General features: G+C 42.7%; 1 protein-coding gene across 6 annotated transcripts in view; it reads left to right on the top strand.

Annotated features, from left to right (window-relative positions):
- Positions 1-18,112, top strand: part of ptpra (protein tyrosine phosphatase receptor type A) — a 323,613-nt gene that overhangs the window by 111,397 nt on the left and 194,104 nt on the right. Inside the window, exon 2 of one of the 6 annotated variants that reach the window (XM_048534458.2) lies at positions 13,677-13,946. The exons of 3 other annotated variants lie outside the window; for them this stretch is intronic. Coding sequence is in view for 2 of the 3 variants with exons in the window: in XM_059650265.1 (XP_059506248.1) it covers positions 10,987-11,021 (35 nt within the window). In the remaining variant the exon portion in view is untranslated. Of the gene's footprint in view, positions 1-10,881; positions 11,022-13,676; positions 13,947-18,112 lie in introns of those variants that run through there. 2 more of the 6 variants (XM_059650265.1, XM_059650267.1) reach the window with 2 other exon arrangements.

Genomic DNA, 18,112 nt, shown 5'->3' with positions numbered 1-18,112 from the left:
TTGATGTTAGACTCACTGGTCTGTAATTTCCTGATTTATGTTTACCACTCTTACTAAATAATGGTAGCACATTAACTTTCTTGTAGTCCTCCGGTGCCTCCCTAGTGGCTGGAGACAATTTAAAAATTCATGTCAGGTTTTGTTTGTTTGTTTGGCATGTCTCAAGTCTGGTAGCTGAATCTGCAATCTGTTTGTAAAACTTTGAACGAATAATATCAAACAAATATAGATGATCACACAGAGAGTAATATTTAATAATTTGTAACAAATCTGTGTTTTATAAATGGATGTCAATCCTCAATATTTACCAGGTAGGCACAGTAAAATATTCTCATGCATTCACGTAATATAGTTACGTGTAATAAAGGCTCAAAGAGATCGTATTGTCCCAAAGCTAATCTCCCACCAACAGCAGTTAAACTTGTTATAAAAACTACTTAGATATTTGGATTCTTAATTATAACCAAACTGAACTGCTATCTTTGGTTCACAGCCTATTGATTTATTATCTCGACACTAAACATAGATCTCTCGGACAACGTAGTTGCTCTGTAAGACTATTAGAAATAGGAACAGGAGCAGGTCATTTGACCTTTCTAGCCAGATTGGCTTTTCAATGGGATCATGGTTGATCTGATATTCCTTACATTACCTTCTCTGAAATCCTTGATTCCCTTACAGATCAAGAATCAATCTATTTCAGCTCTCTGTGGGAAGCAGTCCCAAAGACACTCAACCCCTGAGAAAAGAAATTCCTCTTCATCTCAGTCTTAAATTGGCACCCCTTTATTCTGACACTGTGCCTCTGGTCCCAGTGTGTCCCATGAGGAGAACCATCCTCTCAGCATTTACCCTGCCTAGCCCCTGAAGAATCCTGAAATGAAAGCTGAAGCTGCTGGAAAACCTCAGCAGGCCTGACAGCATCTGTGGAACGAAAGCAGAGTCAACATTTTTGGGTCCTGTGGTTCTTGAGAACTGGTGGGAGTAAAGTGAAGGTGGTATATGTGCTCAAGACAAGATGTTCAGATTTGAAATTTATTGCGCTCAATAACAAGATATGAAATGAAATGAAAGCTTCCTGTTGCCTGCCACTTCAACATGCCACCATGTTCCTTTGGCTGACGTTTCTGTTTGAGCTGTTGTAATGCCCTACTGAAGTTCAACGCAAGCTGGAAGAACAGCATCTCATTTTCTGCATGTGGACCCTGCAGCCTTTAGGATTCAATATCACGTTCAACAACCTTTTGGACCTAAATACCACCTTCCATGTCGTTTACCTGACCCCACACCCCAGGCTTGATCATTAGACTCCTTGCTCTCATCATAGCCAACCTATTTTCACCCACTAACGCCCCCATTAGGAGCCTTTTTTTGAGGTTCTTGAGTAAATTTGTACCTCTGGTTGTGGATGCTGTGGTTGGTTCGCTCACCAAGCTGGTTCATTGGTTGGCAGATGTTTCGTTACCCTGCTGGGTAACATCATCAGTGCAGCCTCCAATGAAGCGCTGTTGTGTTTTCCCGCTTGGTATTTAAACTCTGGGGTCTGTTGGAGTTGATTACATTGTTTCTGGGTTTTCTTCGCAATGATGTACATATGGGGTCTAATTTGACGTGTTTATTGATGGTCTCCTTGGAGGAGAACCAGGCCTTTAGAAATTCCCGTGCTTGTCTCTGTTTTGATCTTGATGTTGTCCCAGTTGAACTGTTGGGTCTCATTATCCATATGAATGGCGATGAGTGAGTATTGGTCATGTCGTTTTGTTACTAGTTAGTGTTCATGTATTCTTTGGCCAGTTTCCTCCCTGTCTGTCCAATGTAATGTTTGTCGCAGTTCTTACATAGAATCTTGTATATCACGTTGGTTCTGTCCATAGTGGGTTAAGAGGTCCTTATTTCTAGTTAACAGTTGGCATAGGGTTGGCTGTGACAAATATTACATTGGACAGACGGAAAGGAAACTGGCCACAAGAATACATGAACACCAATGAGCAACAAAAGGCGCGACCAATACTCGCTTGTCTCCATTCGCACGGATAAGGAGAACCACCAGCTCGATTGTTCTGTTCTGGGATCTTGTTGCAAGCTGAGACAAGCACATGAATTTCTGGAGGCCTTGTTCTCCACCAAGAAGTCCATAAATAAGCATGTTGAATTAGATCCTATTTATACACCATTGCGAAGAAAAACCGGAAATGAGGTAATCAACTCCAATGGACCCTAAGAGTTTAAAATACCAGGCAGGAAAGCACAACAGTGCTTCATTAGAGGCTATGCTAATAATGTCCCCAGCAAGGTAATGAAATGTCAGCAAACTAATGAACCAGCTTGTTACTCAGCATCCACCACACGAGCTAGAAACCTACTCAAGAATCTTGGACATCTACGGGCACAGTACACTCAAGTTGGCCTGGAAATGGGAAACCTACGCCTAATGACAGAGTGCTACCTGCAAGCAACTCCACTTTCCACATGCATGCCTCAGGAACCAGGTATTACCACGCAGTGTTAGATGCAAACCTTCCATCAATAATCCGCATCCACATAAGACAGTAGAACACAATGGCTGCAGAATGGTGAGGATGGTGATTAGCGACACACACAACCAGCTCCACGGATATGGCAGGGAAATTAGGTGCCAAAAAAGCCCTATTCCTGGACAACCAACCTAGAGTGGACAGCAGACTTAGAATGAACCATTAACATAAGTCCACAAATAACAAGAACCAAGAAAATATAGATCCTACAAGAAAAACTAGCCAAACTAACCCACCAAAACAACAACCAAACATCAGACACTTAGATAAGAAGCCTTTCAGACAGAAAACTAACGGAAACAGAAAGCTGTTCTAGTAAGTAGACTTGGCTACAGATGTTAACAGGACAGAGTTCCTGGCCACATTAGAATCCACACTGAAGACCAAAATCATCAATGAGGAAACAGAGCAAACCGTAAGACAGACGGTTGCCCCAAAACAGACCAGAAGGAATGAATAACACTGTCAACCCATCAGAAAAGAAGGCCCTAAAAGGACTGAAAACCGATTTAAAAATGACATAATCTTACTAGTGGACAAAGGGAGCATGACAGTAACAGTAAACAAACCGGATTCCCTCACTAAACCACAGATGCCACTAGCAGACACGAATATATACCAGCAAGTGCAAATAGACCCAACACAGCAACTGGGTAATAAAATAATCCACACGCTAAAGAGACTCGAATAGACCGGACAAATCAACAAAGTAGACTACTTAAAAATGAAACATGAAGGGACAAACACCTCCTGTTTCTACGGCCTCGTTAAGGTACAAAACGGGAAGTACCCCTCAGACACATACTCTCCCTCCCAGGCACACTAACACACAAGTTAGCCAAGGAAGTACAGCGAAGACTAAAGCACCTTGTCAGCAAGTCACCCCACTCAATCCACTCAGCCCAAGAGTTCCTGAAAGACATAAGAGTAGACGAGGACAAGACCATGGTGTGCATGTTACTGCCCTCTTCACATGAATTGACTTACCACTGGCGTGAGAAACACTAGCAACACTGCTAAAAGAACGAGACCTGAGTGACACCATCTCCACAAACAACATGCTGAAAGTACTGTACCTATACCTCCTGACCCACTTTACCTTTAATGGCCAAAGCTGTGAACAAATCAATGTGACACCCATGGGGACACCCATCTCCAGACTAATAGCAGAAACGGTGATGCAGAGACTTGAAAGCATTGGCTGTTCCGCACATCCACCCTAAACTATGCATGCAATATGTGGATGATACTTTCGTCATCATCAGACAGACTAAACTAGACGAGTCACACCAACTAGTAACAACCGGCATCAAATTTACTAGGGAAGAAGAAAAGAACAAACAGCTCCCATTCCTGGACGTTGTGGTAGAATGCAGGACAACAGGGAATTTCTGATGATACACAGAAAAGCCCCACACATGGATCGTGTTCTGAATTTCAACTGTAACCAGCCCATACCCACAAATGAAGTTGCGCAAAAACACTATTTAAACTAACGACAACACACTGCAGCAATCCAAAATGAAAAAGAATATCTCTGCCAAGTATTTAAGGACAATGGATACCTGAACAGCTGGATCCGACGATACCTATCGTACAAAGAACAACGGAAAGATACAGTATGCCCTGACACACTTGTCAATTTAGCATAATCAAGAACACATCCGAATGGACCAAGGACTCCTGTGACCAGTGACACACAAACCTACGCCAACTGTTAACTTGAACCAAAGACCCCTTACCCACTGTGGACAGAATCAATGTGATATACAGGATTCCATGTAAGGACTGCGAGGAACATTACATTGGACAGACAGGGAGGAAACTCACCACAAGAATACATGAATGCCAACTGACCTGCTGCGCCTATGTGCTAGCTTTGTGTTTTTTGCCCAAGTATTCCAAGACCTTTTGTGTTGTAGCTTTCTGCAGTTTTTCTTCATTTAGTAATATTCTATTCTTTAATCCTGCCTTCCCAAATGAACAACTTTATATTTTCCCACATTATAATCCATTTGCCAACATTTTGCTCACTTTCTTAACCTATCAATATTGCCCTGTAAACAGTTTGTTTCCTTCTCACAACTTGCACTGTCTTGCAATTTGGTGAGGGCAGACTGAATTGAGGACTTCAAGAGGGCGTTGTGTAATTATTTGGATTTAAATAGTGTACAGGGGGAAGGAGAAAGGTTGGGGGGGGGGGGGAGGTTGGCTTCTGTGCTGTCTCAATTCTGTAATTCTGAGGCTTGGGGACCGCTTTGCAGAACACCTATGCTTGGGACCGCAGTAAACAACTGCACCTCCAATTGTAAACCATTTTAACTCCCCCTTGTATTCCTCAGATGACGTCCATCCTGGGCCTCCTGTAGTGCCACAACAATGCAGGAGCAGCAACTCAAATTTCGCTTGGAATCCCTGCAGCTCAAGGGTATCAATGTAGATTTCGCAAGCTTCAAAATCTCCCCTCCCCCCCACTGCATCCCAAAACCAGCCCAGCTCGACCCCGCCTCCCTAACCTGTTCTTCCTCTCACTATCCCCTCCACCCACCTCAAGCCGCACCTCCATTTCCTACCTACTAATCTCATTCCGCCCCCACCTTGACCTGTCCCCATCTTCCCCGGACTGACCTATCCCTTCCCTACCTCCCCACCTATACTCACCTCTGCTAACTCCATCCCTGCCCCTTTAACTTGTCTGTCTCCTCTCCACCTATCTTCTCCTCTATCCATCTTTGATCCACCTCCCCCTCTCTCCCTATTTATTTCAGAACCCTGTCCCCATGCCCCTTTTCTGATGAAGGGTCTAGCCCCAAAACGTCAGCTTTTGTGCTCCTAAGATGCTGCTTGGCCTGCTGTGTTCATCCAGTTCCACACTTTGTTATCTCTTTTTAAGGGAACATGTTTGGGCTGTACTCTGCTCCTTTCCTTTGAATGCTCCCCACTGCTGTAGATTTACCAATAAATAACTATTCATAGGCTTCTGACAGTATTAAAAAAATTGATGGAGTTGTGAATAGTGAGGAAGGATATTAAAGGATGCAGCAGGATATATAGATCACCTGGAATGTAAGTTGGAGAAATGGCAGATGGCATTTCATCCCAATAAATGTGAGGTGATGCATTTTGGGAGGTCAAATGCAAGAGGAAAGTGTTCTGTAAATAGCCAGACCCCTAGGACCATTGATATACAAAGGGATTTTGGTATCCAAGGCTACAACTCATTGAAAGTGACAACACAAATGGATAAAGTTGTAACAAAGGCGTACTGCATGCTTGCCTTCATCGGTCAGGCCATTGCATATAAAGGTTGACAAGTCATGTTGCAGCTGTACAAGACTTCTTTCAGATCATATATGAAGTACTCTGTGCATTCTGGTTGCTGCACTATACGAAGGATGTGGAGGCTTTGGAGAGGGTCCAGAACAGTGTTCACCAAGATATTGCCTGGTTTGGATTGTATTGACTGTAAGAAGAACTTGGACAAACTTGATGGTTTTCACTATAGCATTAGAGGCTGAGAGATGCCCTAATTGAAGTCAGTAAAAGAATGAAAGCATTGATAGGGTGAATGGTTAGGAGTTTGTTTTTGGAGGGTGGAAATGTCAAATGTTAGGGGGCAGAGGCTGAAGGTGCGAGAGGTTCAGTTTAAAGGAGATGTGTGAGGAAAGTTTTTTTTTAAACACAAAGGATGGTAGGTGTCTGGAACTTGCTACCAAGAGAGGTAGTAGAAGCAGCTATGATAGCAACATTTAAGAGGCATTTAGACAGACAGGCAGTGAATGAAGGGATATGGGCCATGGGCCATGTGCAGCCAGCTGGGGTGAGTTTAGAATAGCGTCATGGTTAGCACAGACATGGTAGGCCAAAGGGTTGTTCCTGTTCTATGTTCTCTGTTCTCTGCCCACATCTTGCCTTATTTTAATGAAATCTGCCTGCCTCCAATCCAAAAGCCTATCTTGCAGATCATTGTTCTCCTTTTCCAGAAACTGAAAACTCACGATGTTTTGGTTACTATTACTAAAATGTGCTCATAATGTCACCTCAACCAAGAAACATGCTTCATTTCCCAGAGTTCGATCTAGTACTGTACTGTCCCTTGTTGGGACACCTACCTGTTGATATAAAACACGTTCTGGAAGAACTCAACTTTTTTTTTGAAAGAACATCCTTCTTATTCGTCTGCTTCTATCTTGAATCCAAATTCTAAAAATGTGGTGATGTATGTAAAGTTATAAAGTTTTAATCACACCATTGGCAACAGTTTTGCTTGGAACCCTTGATGTTGTACTGTTGTCAAATACAGCCTTGCTATCAATGGCAGTCACTCCCATCTCACCCTGTGATTTCAGACCTTCTAGTAGTCTTGGCCCAAAAATGGACAAGACCTGAGTGGCCCAAACTAGGGTTCAGTATCGGGGAGGCGATGGTCTAGTGGTATTATCGCTGGACTGTTTATCCTGAGACCTGGATAATGATCTGGGTTCAAATCCCACCATGGCAGATGGTGGAATTTGAATTTCAGATATTTATTAAATTAAGAATCTAATGATGACATGAATTCACTGTTGATTGTTGGAAGAACCGACCTGATTCACCATTGTCCTTTAGGGAAGGAAACTGCCATCCTTGCATGGTCTGGCCTACATGTGACTCTAGACCCATAACAATGTGGCTGACTCTTAACGGCTGTCTGGGCAATTAGGGATGGGCAATAAATGCCCCAAGCCATCGATACCCTCGTCCCTTGAATGAATAAAAGAAAAGCAGTTGTTTAGACTGTCGACAACTACTTCCATTATGTTGCTGATGATGCAGAAGACTCTTGGGGCAGTAATTGGTCACGTTGGATTTAGCCTGCTTTTTGTGGACAGTATATAGTTATGCATTTATCCATTTTGTTGACAAGGTGCCAGTGTTGTCTTTCTCCTGAAATAGCTTTGAGGGTGGAGGGAGTGTGGTAGTGTTGCTCTCTCTAAGTCCTTCTGGAAGCGAAGTCCCATCTTCATATTAAAGATAACTTGTTGGTGCTTTGTGTGACATTACCACTGTGCAAAATTAGAACAAATCTAGCAACTCAAGATAACAAAGGGTGAAGCTGAATGAACACAGCAGGCCAAGCAGCTTCTTGGGAGCTCAAAAGCTGACGTTTCGGGCCTAGACCCTTCATCAGAGAGCTCTCTGAAGGGCCTAGGCCCGAAACCTCAGCTTTTGTGCTCCTAAGATGCTGTTTGGCCTGCTGTGTTCGTCCAGCTTCACCCTTTGTTATCTTGGATTCTCCAGCATCTGCAGTTCCTATTATCTCTAGCAACTCAAAACTGGGCATTAATATGGTATAATTGGTCACTTATGAATGGTGGCAAACAATTAAACAAATTTCCCCAAATAACCCCATTCACAACCAAGGTGGAAGCCATTACATCAGTACTAAAGACAAGGCTGTTCAGCCAGATGCGCTGAGTGAATGATCCATTCAGAGTGGCCATTAATAAATGTCAGCTTTTAGCTAATTCTATTCACTCCACATGATACCATTAGAAGGCTGAAGGCATTGGATCTTTCTAAGCTGAGGAGCCTAACAACATGCCAGCAATAGCAATGAAGACTTGCACTCTAGAACATCTCATGACACCTCCAGTACTGAAGCAGGTGAAGTGTCTGCAGGAAGAATTGAAAACATCCTGGTTTGGGAAGACAGGTGACAAGTCCTATTTGTGCCACACAAACACCAAGCTATGATTATTTACAACAAAACAGAATTTAATCATAATCCTTGACACTATATGGCATTACTATTGCTGAATCCCCTACTATTAACATTGAGTTACCACTGGCCAGAAAATGAACTGGACCAGCTCCATAAATACTGATTACAAGAGCAGCTAAAATACTCAAGGTTTTGCAGCAAGTAATTCAACTTGTGCCCCCTCAATGCCTGTCCACCGTGTACATGGAACACGATGGAATACGCTCACTTGTTTAGATAAGTACACTCCAACAACACTTGAGAAACTAGACTCCATCAGGACAAAACAGCCCACTTGACTGACACCCTATCCACTCCCTTCATTACCAACACACAGTACCAGCAGTATGCATGATTTGCATGATCCACCACAGTAACTCACTGTAGCTCTGTGACAACACCGATCAGTCCCATACCCTCTACCATCTAGAAGGGCCAGTGCTGCAGATATATAAGAATACTATTAACTCTAAGTCACACACCATTCTGACTTGGCAGTATATTGTCATTCCTTCATTGTCTCTGGGGCAAAATCCTGGAGCTCCCATTCATGTTTCCATCCCTAAGCCCCAATAACTGAAACAACTCAAAAAAGCAGTTCAACACCATCAGGACCTTCCCTAGGACAATTAGAAATGGGCAACCAATGATAGCTGAGCTATCAACACTCCACCCATGAATAACATTTTTAAAATTAGCCACACCAGGTAACATTTTATTAAATGGTCTCTGACTCTGTCCAGAGCAGTTACGTATTTACTGAAATGTGATGACCAAAATTGCACATGGTACTCCATTTGTGACCTCACCATTGTGTTGTATAGTTTCATCATTACACCCTGACTTTTGAGTTCTGTACCTTTGCCAATGAAGCAGAACATTCCATATACTTCCTTGACAACCTTATCAACCTGTACCGCTATCTTTAGGGATCTGTGCACTTGTCAAACTTTCTCACGTCATCTATCCACTCACTGTATTCCCAATTACTGTGTATTATCTTTTACTGTTTGACCTCCTTAAATAAATTATATCACTTTTAACAGAATTGAACTCCATTTGCTGTTTTTGTGTCCATTGCACCAACCCATCTATATAGTTTTGGAGCTTACAGCTAACCTCTTTGCTGACCACTGCACAGTAAATTTGCTATTTTATTCAAGTAGAAGTTAATGTATAAAACAAGCAGCAGGGGTCCAAAACTGCACACTGTGGAACACCACTTGAGGCAATTCTCCATTCCCAAGAGCAGCCATTGACCATTCCCCTTTATTTCCTATTATTAAGCCAATTTTAGATCCATTTATTAGACATAATAACCTGTATCCCATGGACTTTTATATTCTTGACCAGTCTGCCATTTAGGACCTTGTCAAATACCTTACTAAAATCTATGTAGACGACAACCATTGCTGTACCATTGTCAATCCTCTTTACCACTTCTCCAAAGAAATCAATCAAATTTGTAAGGGATGAAGCTACACTGACTATCCCCAACCAGTCCATGCCTTTCTAAGTGACAGGTGTTATCCAACCTCTCAACAGTTTGTCCACCACCAAAGTAAGACTGACAGCCCTGCAGGACAGTCGTGGTGCTGCTGACGTGATCTTGGTGATCAACTTTGAAGTCCTCAGCCAGAGTGCTTTCTGTATCTGCAGTGTTGAATGTGGAAGAATATTTTATTAAATGGTCATTTAATCAAATGATTCATTAGATGGCAGCAGGAGGTGTTGCAGTTGGATACCTTGCCCATTTTTTTTAACCTGATGCCATGCAACTTCATGGGCTTCACAGTTAATGTTGAAGATTCCTAGGCCAACTGCTGCCTGAGACTGGATCACTGTTCTGTCATTTCTCTTGGCATTTTCCAGCCATTTGGTCTGGATGTGTCCAGCGCCAGTGATGATGTTCAGGCCATTGTCATCTAAGATTTGAACCTGTGTATATAACTGTTGTAGTGGGACTGCTCTCCCAGTTTTCACTCAAGCCCCCAGCTAGTTTGCTCCTGTTCTTTCCTATGCTAGGGTCAATGCCATGTGGCCTATTAGAGTTTGAAACAGCATTGATATAGGACCATTGCTATCTGGCACTTTAGAGTCAACGACATTGCTAAGAGTTTGGAGGGGCATAGTTTACAGATAGGGTAAGGATGACCGATTTCATCGTTAAAAAATATGTGAAGTTTTGTTTTAATGGCAATCAACAGTGGTTACACAATTGCCGTGAGACTAGTTTTCAATTTGAGATTTTTGCTGAATTCTGTTTTCATCTTCTGCCATGGTGGGATTTGAACCCATATCCCCTATGTCGGAGCCTATGGTTTACTCATCCAGTGAAAGTGCCACTGTGCCAGCACTACCTGATGAAGGGTCTAGGCCCGAAACGTCAGCTTTTGTGCTCCTGAGATGCCGCTTGGCCTGCTGTGTTCATCCAGCCTCACATTTTATTATCTTAGTATTCCAATGATGGTTGTCTTTTTCAGTTTACCCCTTGTGTCTCTGAGTCTGTTTGAAGTGAACTTTTATGTTTATCACATTTGAGAATGCATGGTGTGATTTTTTTTTATTATATCTTTATTCAGCGTCTGCTTACAGCTGTTCTGAGCCAACTGCATTGCCAAACAGCATGTTTCAACAGCATTATATAGGCTGAAATACAGCGGTGCCCCAGAGATTGGACTTCATGAAGACTTAGCTCTGCTTATTACAATGAGCAAGCTTCTTGTTTCAGGATGTCAAATTATGTAATTATTTCAATACTTATATACAGTATTCTACTCTTACATCCAGTCCAGTTAACTTGGTAAGTCACTGGCAAATAAAACCCAAAAGAACTATAGATGCTGGAAACAGAAACAGAAACTGATGGAAAAGCTCAGCAGGTCTAGCAGCATCTGTGGAGAGAAAGCAGTTAACGTTTTAGGTCCATTGACCCTTCTTCAGAACAGTCAAAATTGTGAAAGATCATGACAGTGTAAATAAGGAGAAACATTTCCCACTTATTAAAGGATTGATACCAAGAGGGCTCAGATTTGAAGTAATTAGTAGATGAAGCAAAAGTGATATCTGAGATGGCTTTAAGAGATAGCAAGTAGTTCAGAGCTAATTGCATTGCCTGAGAGTATGATAGAAACCGATGCATTAAAAAGGATTCTCGATTGTGTTTTTTCAAAGCGCAAAGTGCAAGGTTACGGAAAGAATGACATTACCTGCTCTTTGGAGAGCCAGACTTTTCCTGTGCTGGAAGAATTCTGTGAGGTTATTGACTCTAGACCTGAGAATGGAAAAATCAAAACATTTTTAAACAAATGCACATTATAAACATTGATGTTCAGAGGAACATATAGTTGACCAAGGAACACAGCTTGCAGGGTACAGCAAGTATTTAGGAAAGAAAAGCATATAGCATGTTGTTCACGATTGCAATACAAAAATAAAGGAGGCCTTGCTACGATTGTGCAGGACTTTGATAAGACAATGTTCCATTTATCGCATTGACACATATGAGATTGTGAAGGGCTCTGGGAGACATGACTGTGGAACTTGAAACATTACCCTCAGCGAAATACGGAATAGTTTTGTAGGATGTTCCATCATTCAGGAAAAAGGAAGATTTTAGAAGTTCTCACATTAAACAAAAAGGCCAAAGAACTGCAGATGCTGGAAATAAAAAAACAAAAGCTGAAATTGCTGGAAAAATTCAGCGGGTCTGGCTGTCAAAGGTCTCTGGATCTGAAACGTTATCTCTGCTTTCTTTCCACAGATGCTGCCAGAACTCCTGAGTTTTTCCAGCAATTTCCAATTCTGTTTTAGAAGTTTTACTTTTGCACTAGTTAGACATGTTTTGTCTTGCGACTTCTGCTGAGACCAATATCAAGTTCCTCAAGGAACTGGTCTTTCTAGAAGGTGGAGTTTCAAGTAGACAGGATTGTAAAGAAGGTGTTCAGTACATTTGCCTTCATTGGTTAGTGCATTGAGTGTAGGAGTTCTGATGTCATGTTGCGGCTATACAGGACATTGGTAGGCCACTTTTGGAATAGTACATTCAGTTCTGGTCTCCCTGCAGTAGGAGAGATGTTGTCAAACTTGAAATGGTGCGGAAGAAATTTACAAAGATGTTGCCAGAGTTGGAGGGTTTGAGCTGTAGGGAGAGGATGGAGCTATTTTCCCTGGAGCCTCAAAGGCTGAGGGGAATCTTACAGAGGTTTATGAGGTTATGAAATAATGAGGGGCATGGATAGGGGGAAATAGCTGAGATCGTTTTCCCAGGATATTGGAGTCCAAAACTAGAGGGCTTAGATTTAAGGTGAGAGGGGAAAGATTTAAGAGACCTTAAGGGCAACTTTTTCATAGAGGGATGGTGCATGTATGGAATGAGCTGCCAGGGGAAGTGGTGGAGGCTGTTACAATTACAACATTTTAAAGGCATGTGGTTTGCTACATGAAAAGGAAGAGTTCAGAGGGATATGGACCAAATGCTGGCAAAAGAGACTAGTTTAATTTAGGATGGACAAGTTGGACCAAAGGGTCTGCTTCCGTGCTGTACAACTTGATGACTCTAAAGCCAGAGTTAGTCCTCCAGAGAGGGAGTCAGGAGAATTGATGTTGGAAGATAAAGAAATGGCAGAGATTTTAAACTAAGATAATAAAGTGTGAAGCTGGATGAACACAGCAGGCCAAGCAGCATCTCAGGAGCACAAAAGCTGACGTTTCGGGCCTAGACCCTTCATCAGAGAGCCTCTCTGATGAAGGGTCTAGGCCCGAAACGTCAGCTTTTGTGCTCCTGAGATGCTGCTTGGCCTGCTGTGTTCATCCAGCTTCACACTTTATTATCTTGGATTCTCCAGCATCTGCAGTTCCCATTATCTCAGAGATTTTAAACTGATTATTTTGGGTTTTACATGGAAGTTGACTCGGACAATTCCCAAAAGATTATTGAAAATCAAACATGACAGAGAAGGTTGAATTTAGAACAATCATCATTACCAGGGAAAAGGTGCTTAAAAAAGACTGTTGGCAATAGTGGCACCTAAATCCTTGGACTAGATGGCTCACATCCTTGGGTATCAAAAGAAGTGGCAGTACAATGAGGATATGTGTTGGTTGTATTCTTCCAAAATTCCTTTGATTCTAGAAGGGCAGTAGTGGTTTGGAAAATAGCAAATGTTAATACCTTTCTTGAAGAAAAGATGGCAGCAGAAAGCAGAAAACTGTAAGTTAGTTAGCCTAACATGCGTCACAGGATCAATTCTCAAGTTCATAATTCGTAGCGGCAGAGTAGCAGGGCTGCATGTCAGCTCCCGAGCCTGGGGTTCACCCACTTTCATCTGCTTGCTTTCTTTCTTTTTACATTTGCTGTTTTTCTTTTCTGCTTTTTCTCATATTTCTTTTCTTTCAAGCCTTTTGCAGTGGGTTATTCGGACGCTTCGACATATCAGTGACAACGGACTATGAGAGGAATGGTAGCAGGTAGCAGCCTCGCAGGCCCCTCAGTGATCAGAAGAAGCAGTAGCACATCAGCAGCAGCAAGAGCATGGTCTGAGGTGGCTGCAGCAGCTGATATGGTTCCTCCCAGCGACTAGAAGCGATGGTGACGGCATAGATGGGGCCCCCCTCAGTGTTCGCTGCTGGCACTGGCTGCAGTGGCAAAGCTCCTCCAGTGCTCGGAGGTACTATTGGCCGCGTCAGTGGCAGGCAAAATACAGTTCCTCCTGGCAATCAATGCAAGACTTGCAGGCTGACCAAGACCAGGCTGTGGATAGGTCTGGGTGCCTGTGTTGGTGGTTCCAAACACCTTTATGGACACAAGACTAAGACTTTAATATTTGGACATTTTTCTTATCTTTTGGCATTTCTATTTCTGCCATTTTAAAAAAAAAATTCTGGTTTTGTAACCAAAATGATGCTTGAGAATGGTGACTTTGTTCACTTTTCATTGTACTCATGTGTTCCCATAAAATACAATAAAATCTAATTCTAAAAAATCTAACTCTAATTGAGTTTATAGCAGGATACTTAAAAATGTCAACGCAACATGGCTTGGTGAAAGAAAAATCATTTTTGACTAATCTAATAAGAGCTCTTTGACAAAATAACATCTGCAGTGGATGGCGGGAAACCAGTAGAAACAATTGTTGCCATACCGAAAAATGCCAACAGTCGTTTGATAAGGTGCCACATCAAATGTAGCTGCACGCAGTAACAGCATATAGCATATTAGCACGGAGAGCTATAGAGTCCAACAGCATGGAAACAGGCACTTTGGCCCAAACTGGTCTGTGCCAACCAAAATGTCAACCCACGTTAAGCCCATTTCCCTCCACTTGACCCAAACCCTTCTAAACCTGTCCTATCCATGTATTTGTCCAAATACCTTCTAAATATTGTTAATGTACCCACATCCGCCACTTCTGCTGGCACTGATTCCAGATGCGTACTGCCCTCTGTGTTTAAAAAAAAGTTGCCCCTCAGGTTCCCATGTATTCTTTCCCCTTTTACCTTAAACTAATGCCCTCTAGCCCTTGAATGCCCAACCCTAGGAAAAAGAGTGACTTCCTTCAAGTTATCCATCCCTGTCATGATCTTATACACTTCAATCAAATCCCCCCTCAGTCTCCTAGGCTGTAAAGAAAAGAAGTCCTAGCTTGTCCAACCTCTCCCTATAGCTCAGTCCTTTTGACTCCTGGCAACAGCTTTGTGAATTTTCTTCCACATTCTTTCCAGCTTAATAACGTCCTTCCTACAGCAAGGTGACCAAAACTGAATACAATACTCCAAGTGCGGCCTCACCAACATCGTGTACAGCTGCGACATAAAACTTTCCAACTTGTATACTCAATACCATGACTGATGAAGGCCAGTGTGCCAAAAGCCTTTTTGACTGCCCTGTCTACCTGTGACTCTATTTTCAGAGAACTGTGCACCTGAGCTCCAAGGCTCCTCTCTTCCGCTACACTCCTTAAAGCCTCATCATTCACCATGAAACTCCTATCTCAGTTTGACTTTGCAAAATGCAACACCTCACACTTATCTAGATTAAACTCCATTTGCCATTTCTCGGCCCACTTCCCCTGTTGCAATTTCTGATAACCTTCCTCACTGTCCATGACACTGCCTATTTTAGTATCATTGGCGAACTTATTAATCATACCTTGTACGTTATCACCCAAATCATCGATATAGATAACAAACAGCAAAGGGCCCAGCACCAGCCCCTAAGGCACATCACTAGTCACAGGCCTCCAGTCAGACAAGTATCCTTCCAGTATTACCTCTGCTACCTACCATCAAGTCAATTATGTATCCAATTTGCCAGCTCTTCCTGGTTTTCATGTGATCTGACCTTCCAGAGCAGCTTATCAAAGGCCATACTGAAATCCATATAGACTATGCTACAGCGCTACCCTTAACCTCTGTTGTCGTTTCATCAAAGAACTCTAAGAAATTAGTGAGGCATGATCTCCCATGCAGGAAGCCATGCTGACTACTTGTAATCAAGCCTTATTTTTTTCCAAGTGCACGTGTATCTTATCCCTCAGAATCTTCTCAAGTAACCTACCTATCATAGATGTTAAGCTTACTGGGCAATAATTCCCTGGTTTTTCTTCGCAGCCCTTTCTGAATAAGGGTACTATGTTTGCTACCAGACAGTTTTCTGGGACTTCACCCATATCTAACTGTTGCAAATATATCAGTCAGGGACCCTGCAGTTTCTTCCCTAGCCTTTTGTAAGGTTCTTGGACATTTCTGGTCGAGACCAGGACATTTATCCATCTTCATACATTTTAATACTTCCAACACCACCTGAACTGTGACATGGACTATCCCTAAGATATCACCACTGACTTTCCCAAGTCATCTTGTCTTTCTCCACAGTGAATACAGAGGAGAAATATTTGTTAAGAGCCTCACTCATCTGTTGTGGTTCCGTACATACATGTCCACTTTGGTTCTTGAAGGGCCCTTCTCTCTCGCTCTCTCTCTTGCGCTCTCTCTCTCTCTCTCTCTCTCTCTCTCTCTCTCTCTCTCGGTATTCTTTTTCCTTTAGTATACTTATAGAATCTCTTTAGAATCACCCATCACCCTCATCTTCTCACTCAAAGCAATCTTGTGCCCCTTTCTGCCCTCCTGATTTCCTCTTTCAGTAAACTCCTGTATCCCCTACATACCTCTAGGGATTCCCTTGATCATAGCTGCCTGCTCCTGAGCCATACCTCCTCCTTATCTCTTGTCGTCCAAGATTCCCTGCTTCTGCCAACTTTTCCCTTCACCCCCTCAGAAACATAAAGATCTTGAACTCTAGTTATCATACTTTTAAAGGCCTGCAAACAAACTACTCCAACCAAGCTCCTGTCTAATTCCGTTAAAATTTAAAACTTGAACCTGCAGAACAGTTTTGTCCCTCTCCGTACCAATTTCAAAATTAATAGACCTATGGTCACTGGTCCCAAAGTGTTCCACCACTGTCACCTGTCCTGCTGTTTTACCCAAGCGTAGGTCAAATTTTGATCCTTCCAGAGTATAGTGCTTTATATAGTGCTTGAAGAAACTTCCCTGAACACGTTTAACAAATTCCACCACATCTAAGCACTTAACACTATGGCAGTCCCAGCCTATGTTATGAAAATTAAAATTCCCCACTATGACAACCCTACTGCTCCTGCAAGTCTCCCCAGTCATCCTGCATATTTGTTCCTCTAATTCCCCTAGATTATTTGGGGACCTATAAGTACATCCCCAATAATGTCACCATCCCCTTCTTATTTCTCAGTTTCACCCACAAAGCCTCACTGTATGATCCCTCAGTTATTTCATCTCTGACTATTGCTGTGATACTCCCCTTAATCAAAAATTAACTCCCCTCCCACTCCCCTCTACCTCAGCCCAACCTAAAGCACCTGTACCCTGATACATTAAGCTGCCAGCCCTGTCCCCTTTCTTAGCTAGGTTTCTGTAATAGCTATAATATCTCAGCCCCGTGTACCTATCCAAGTCCTCAGTTCAAGATAATAAAGTGTGAAGCTGGATGAACACAGCAGACCAAGCAGCATCTCGGGGGCACAAAAGCTGACGTTTTGGGCCTATACCCTTCATCAGAGAGTTTCCCGAAACGTCAGTTTTTGGGTTCAAAATGATATACTTTTTTTTCAAGGGAAATGGCTTCAGGGTATTCCTGCACTCTCTACCTTTTGCCTTTCCTTGTGATCACCCAGTTACTGCCTGCCTGCACCTTAGGTGTGATCACCTCCCTAAAACTCTTATCCATGATACACTCAGCATCTTGGATTATCCTGAGTGCATCTAGCTGCAGCTCCCTAATACAGTCTCCCAGGAGCTGCAGCTGTGTGCACTTCCCGCAAGTGTAGTCATCAGGGACAGTGGAGGATTCCCTGATCTCCCACATCCTGCAGGAGGAGGTGCCACTGCCATCTTATCTCCTCTAAGATTAAGGGGAAAGTTAAAAGGACTTTACCTGTGCTTATGAGTATTTTATACTGAGCCACTGCTCACCGAAGCGTATCGTGCCTTACTTCTCACTCTGCTACCAACAAATTAGCACAACTCTCTCTCTCACACCCATTTTTTGGTTACAAGAGGAGTGACTGAGGAAAACACTGTGTTGATGTTTAAGGCTTCAGTAGTCCTTGATACCAGGCCCACAATGATCCATCCTTCAGTGGAAATGCCTGCTTCTAGGCTCTAATGTTTGTGCCAAAGTGACGTTTCTCCCTCACTGTCACCCTCTGCTGGACAGCCTTCCTCCTGCTGATCATAGGGGCTGTTGCCAGACTATCCAGTCTTCAGTGGAGGTAACTGCTTCCAGGCTGTAATGTAT

The sequence above is a fragment of the Stegostoma tigrinum genome, chromosome 1, assembly GCF_030684315.1.
Source record: "Stegostoma tigrinum isolate sSteTig4 chromosome 1, sSteTig4.hap1, whole genome shotgun sequence".
In the NCBI taxonomy this organism is placed as follows: domain Eukaryota; kingdom Metazoa; phylum Chordata; class Chondrichthyes; order Orectolobiformes; family Stegostomatidae; genus Stegostoma; species Stegostoma tigrinum.
The sequence above is the reverse complement of the archived record's forward strand: the minus strand, read 5'-3'. Positions and strand labels throughout refer to the sequence as shown.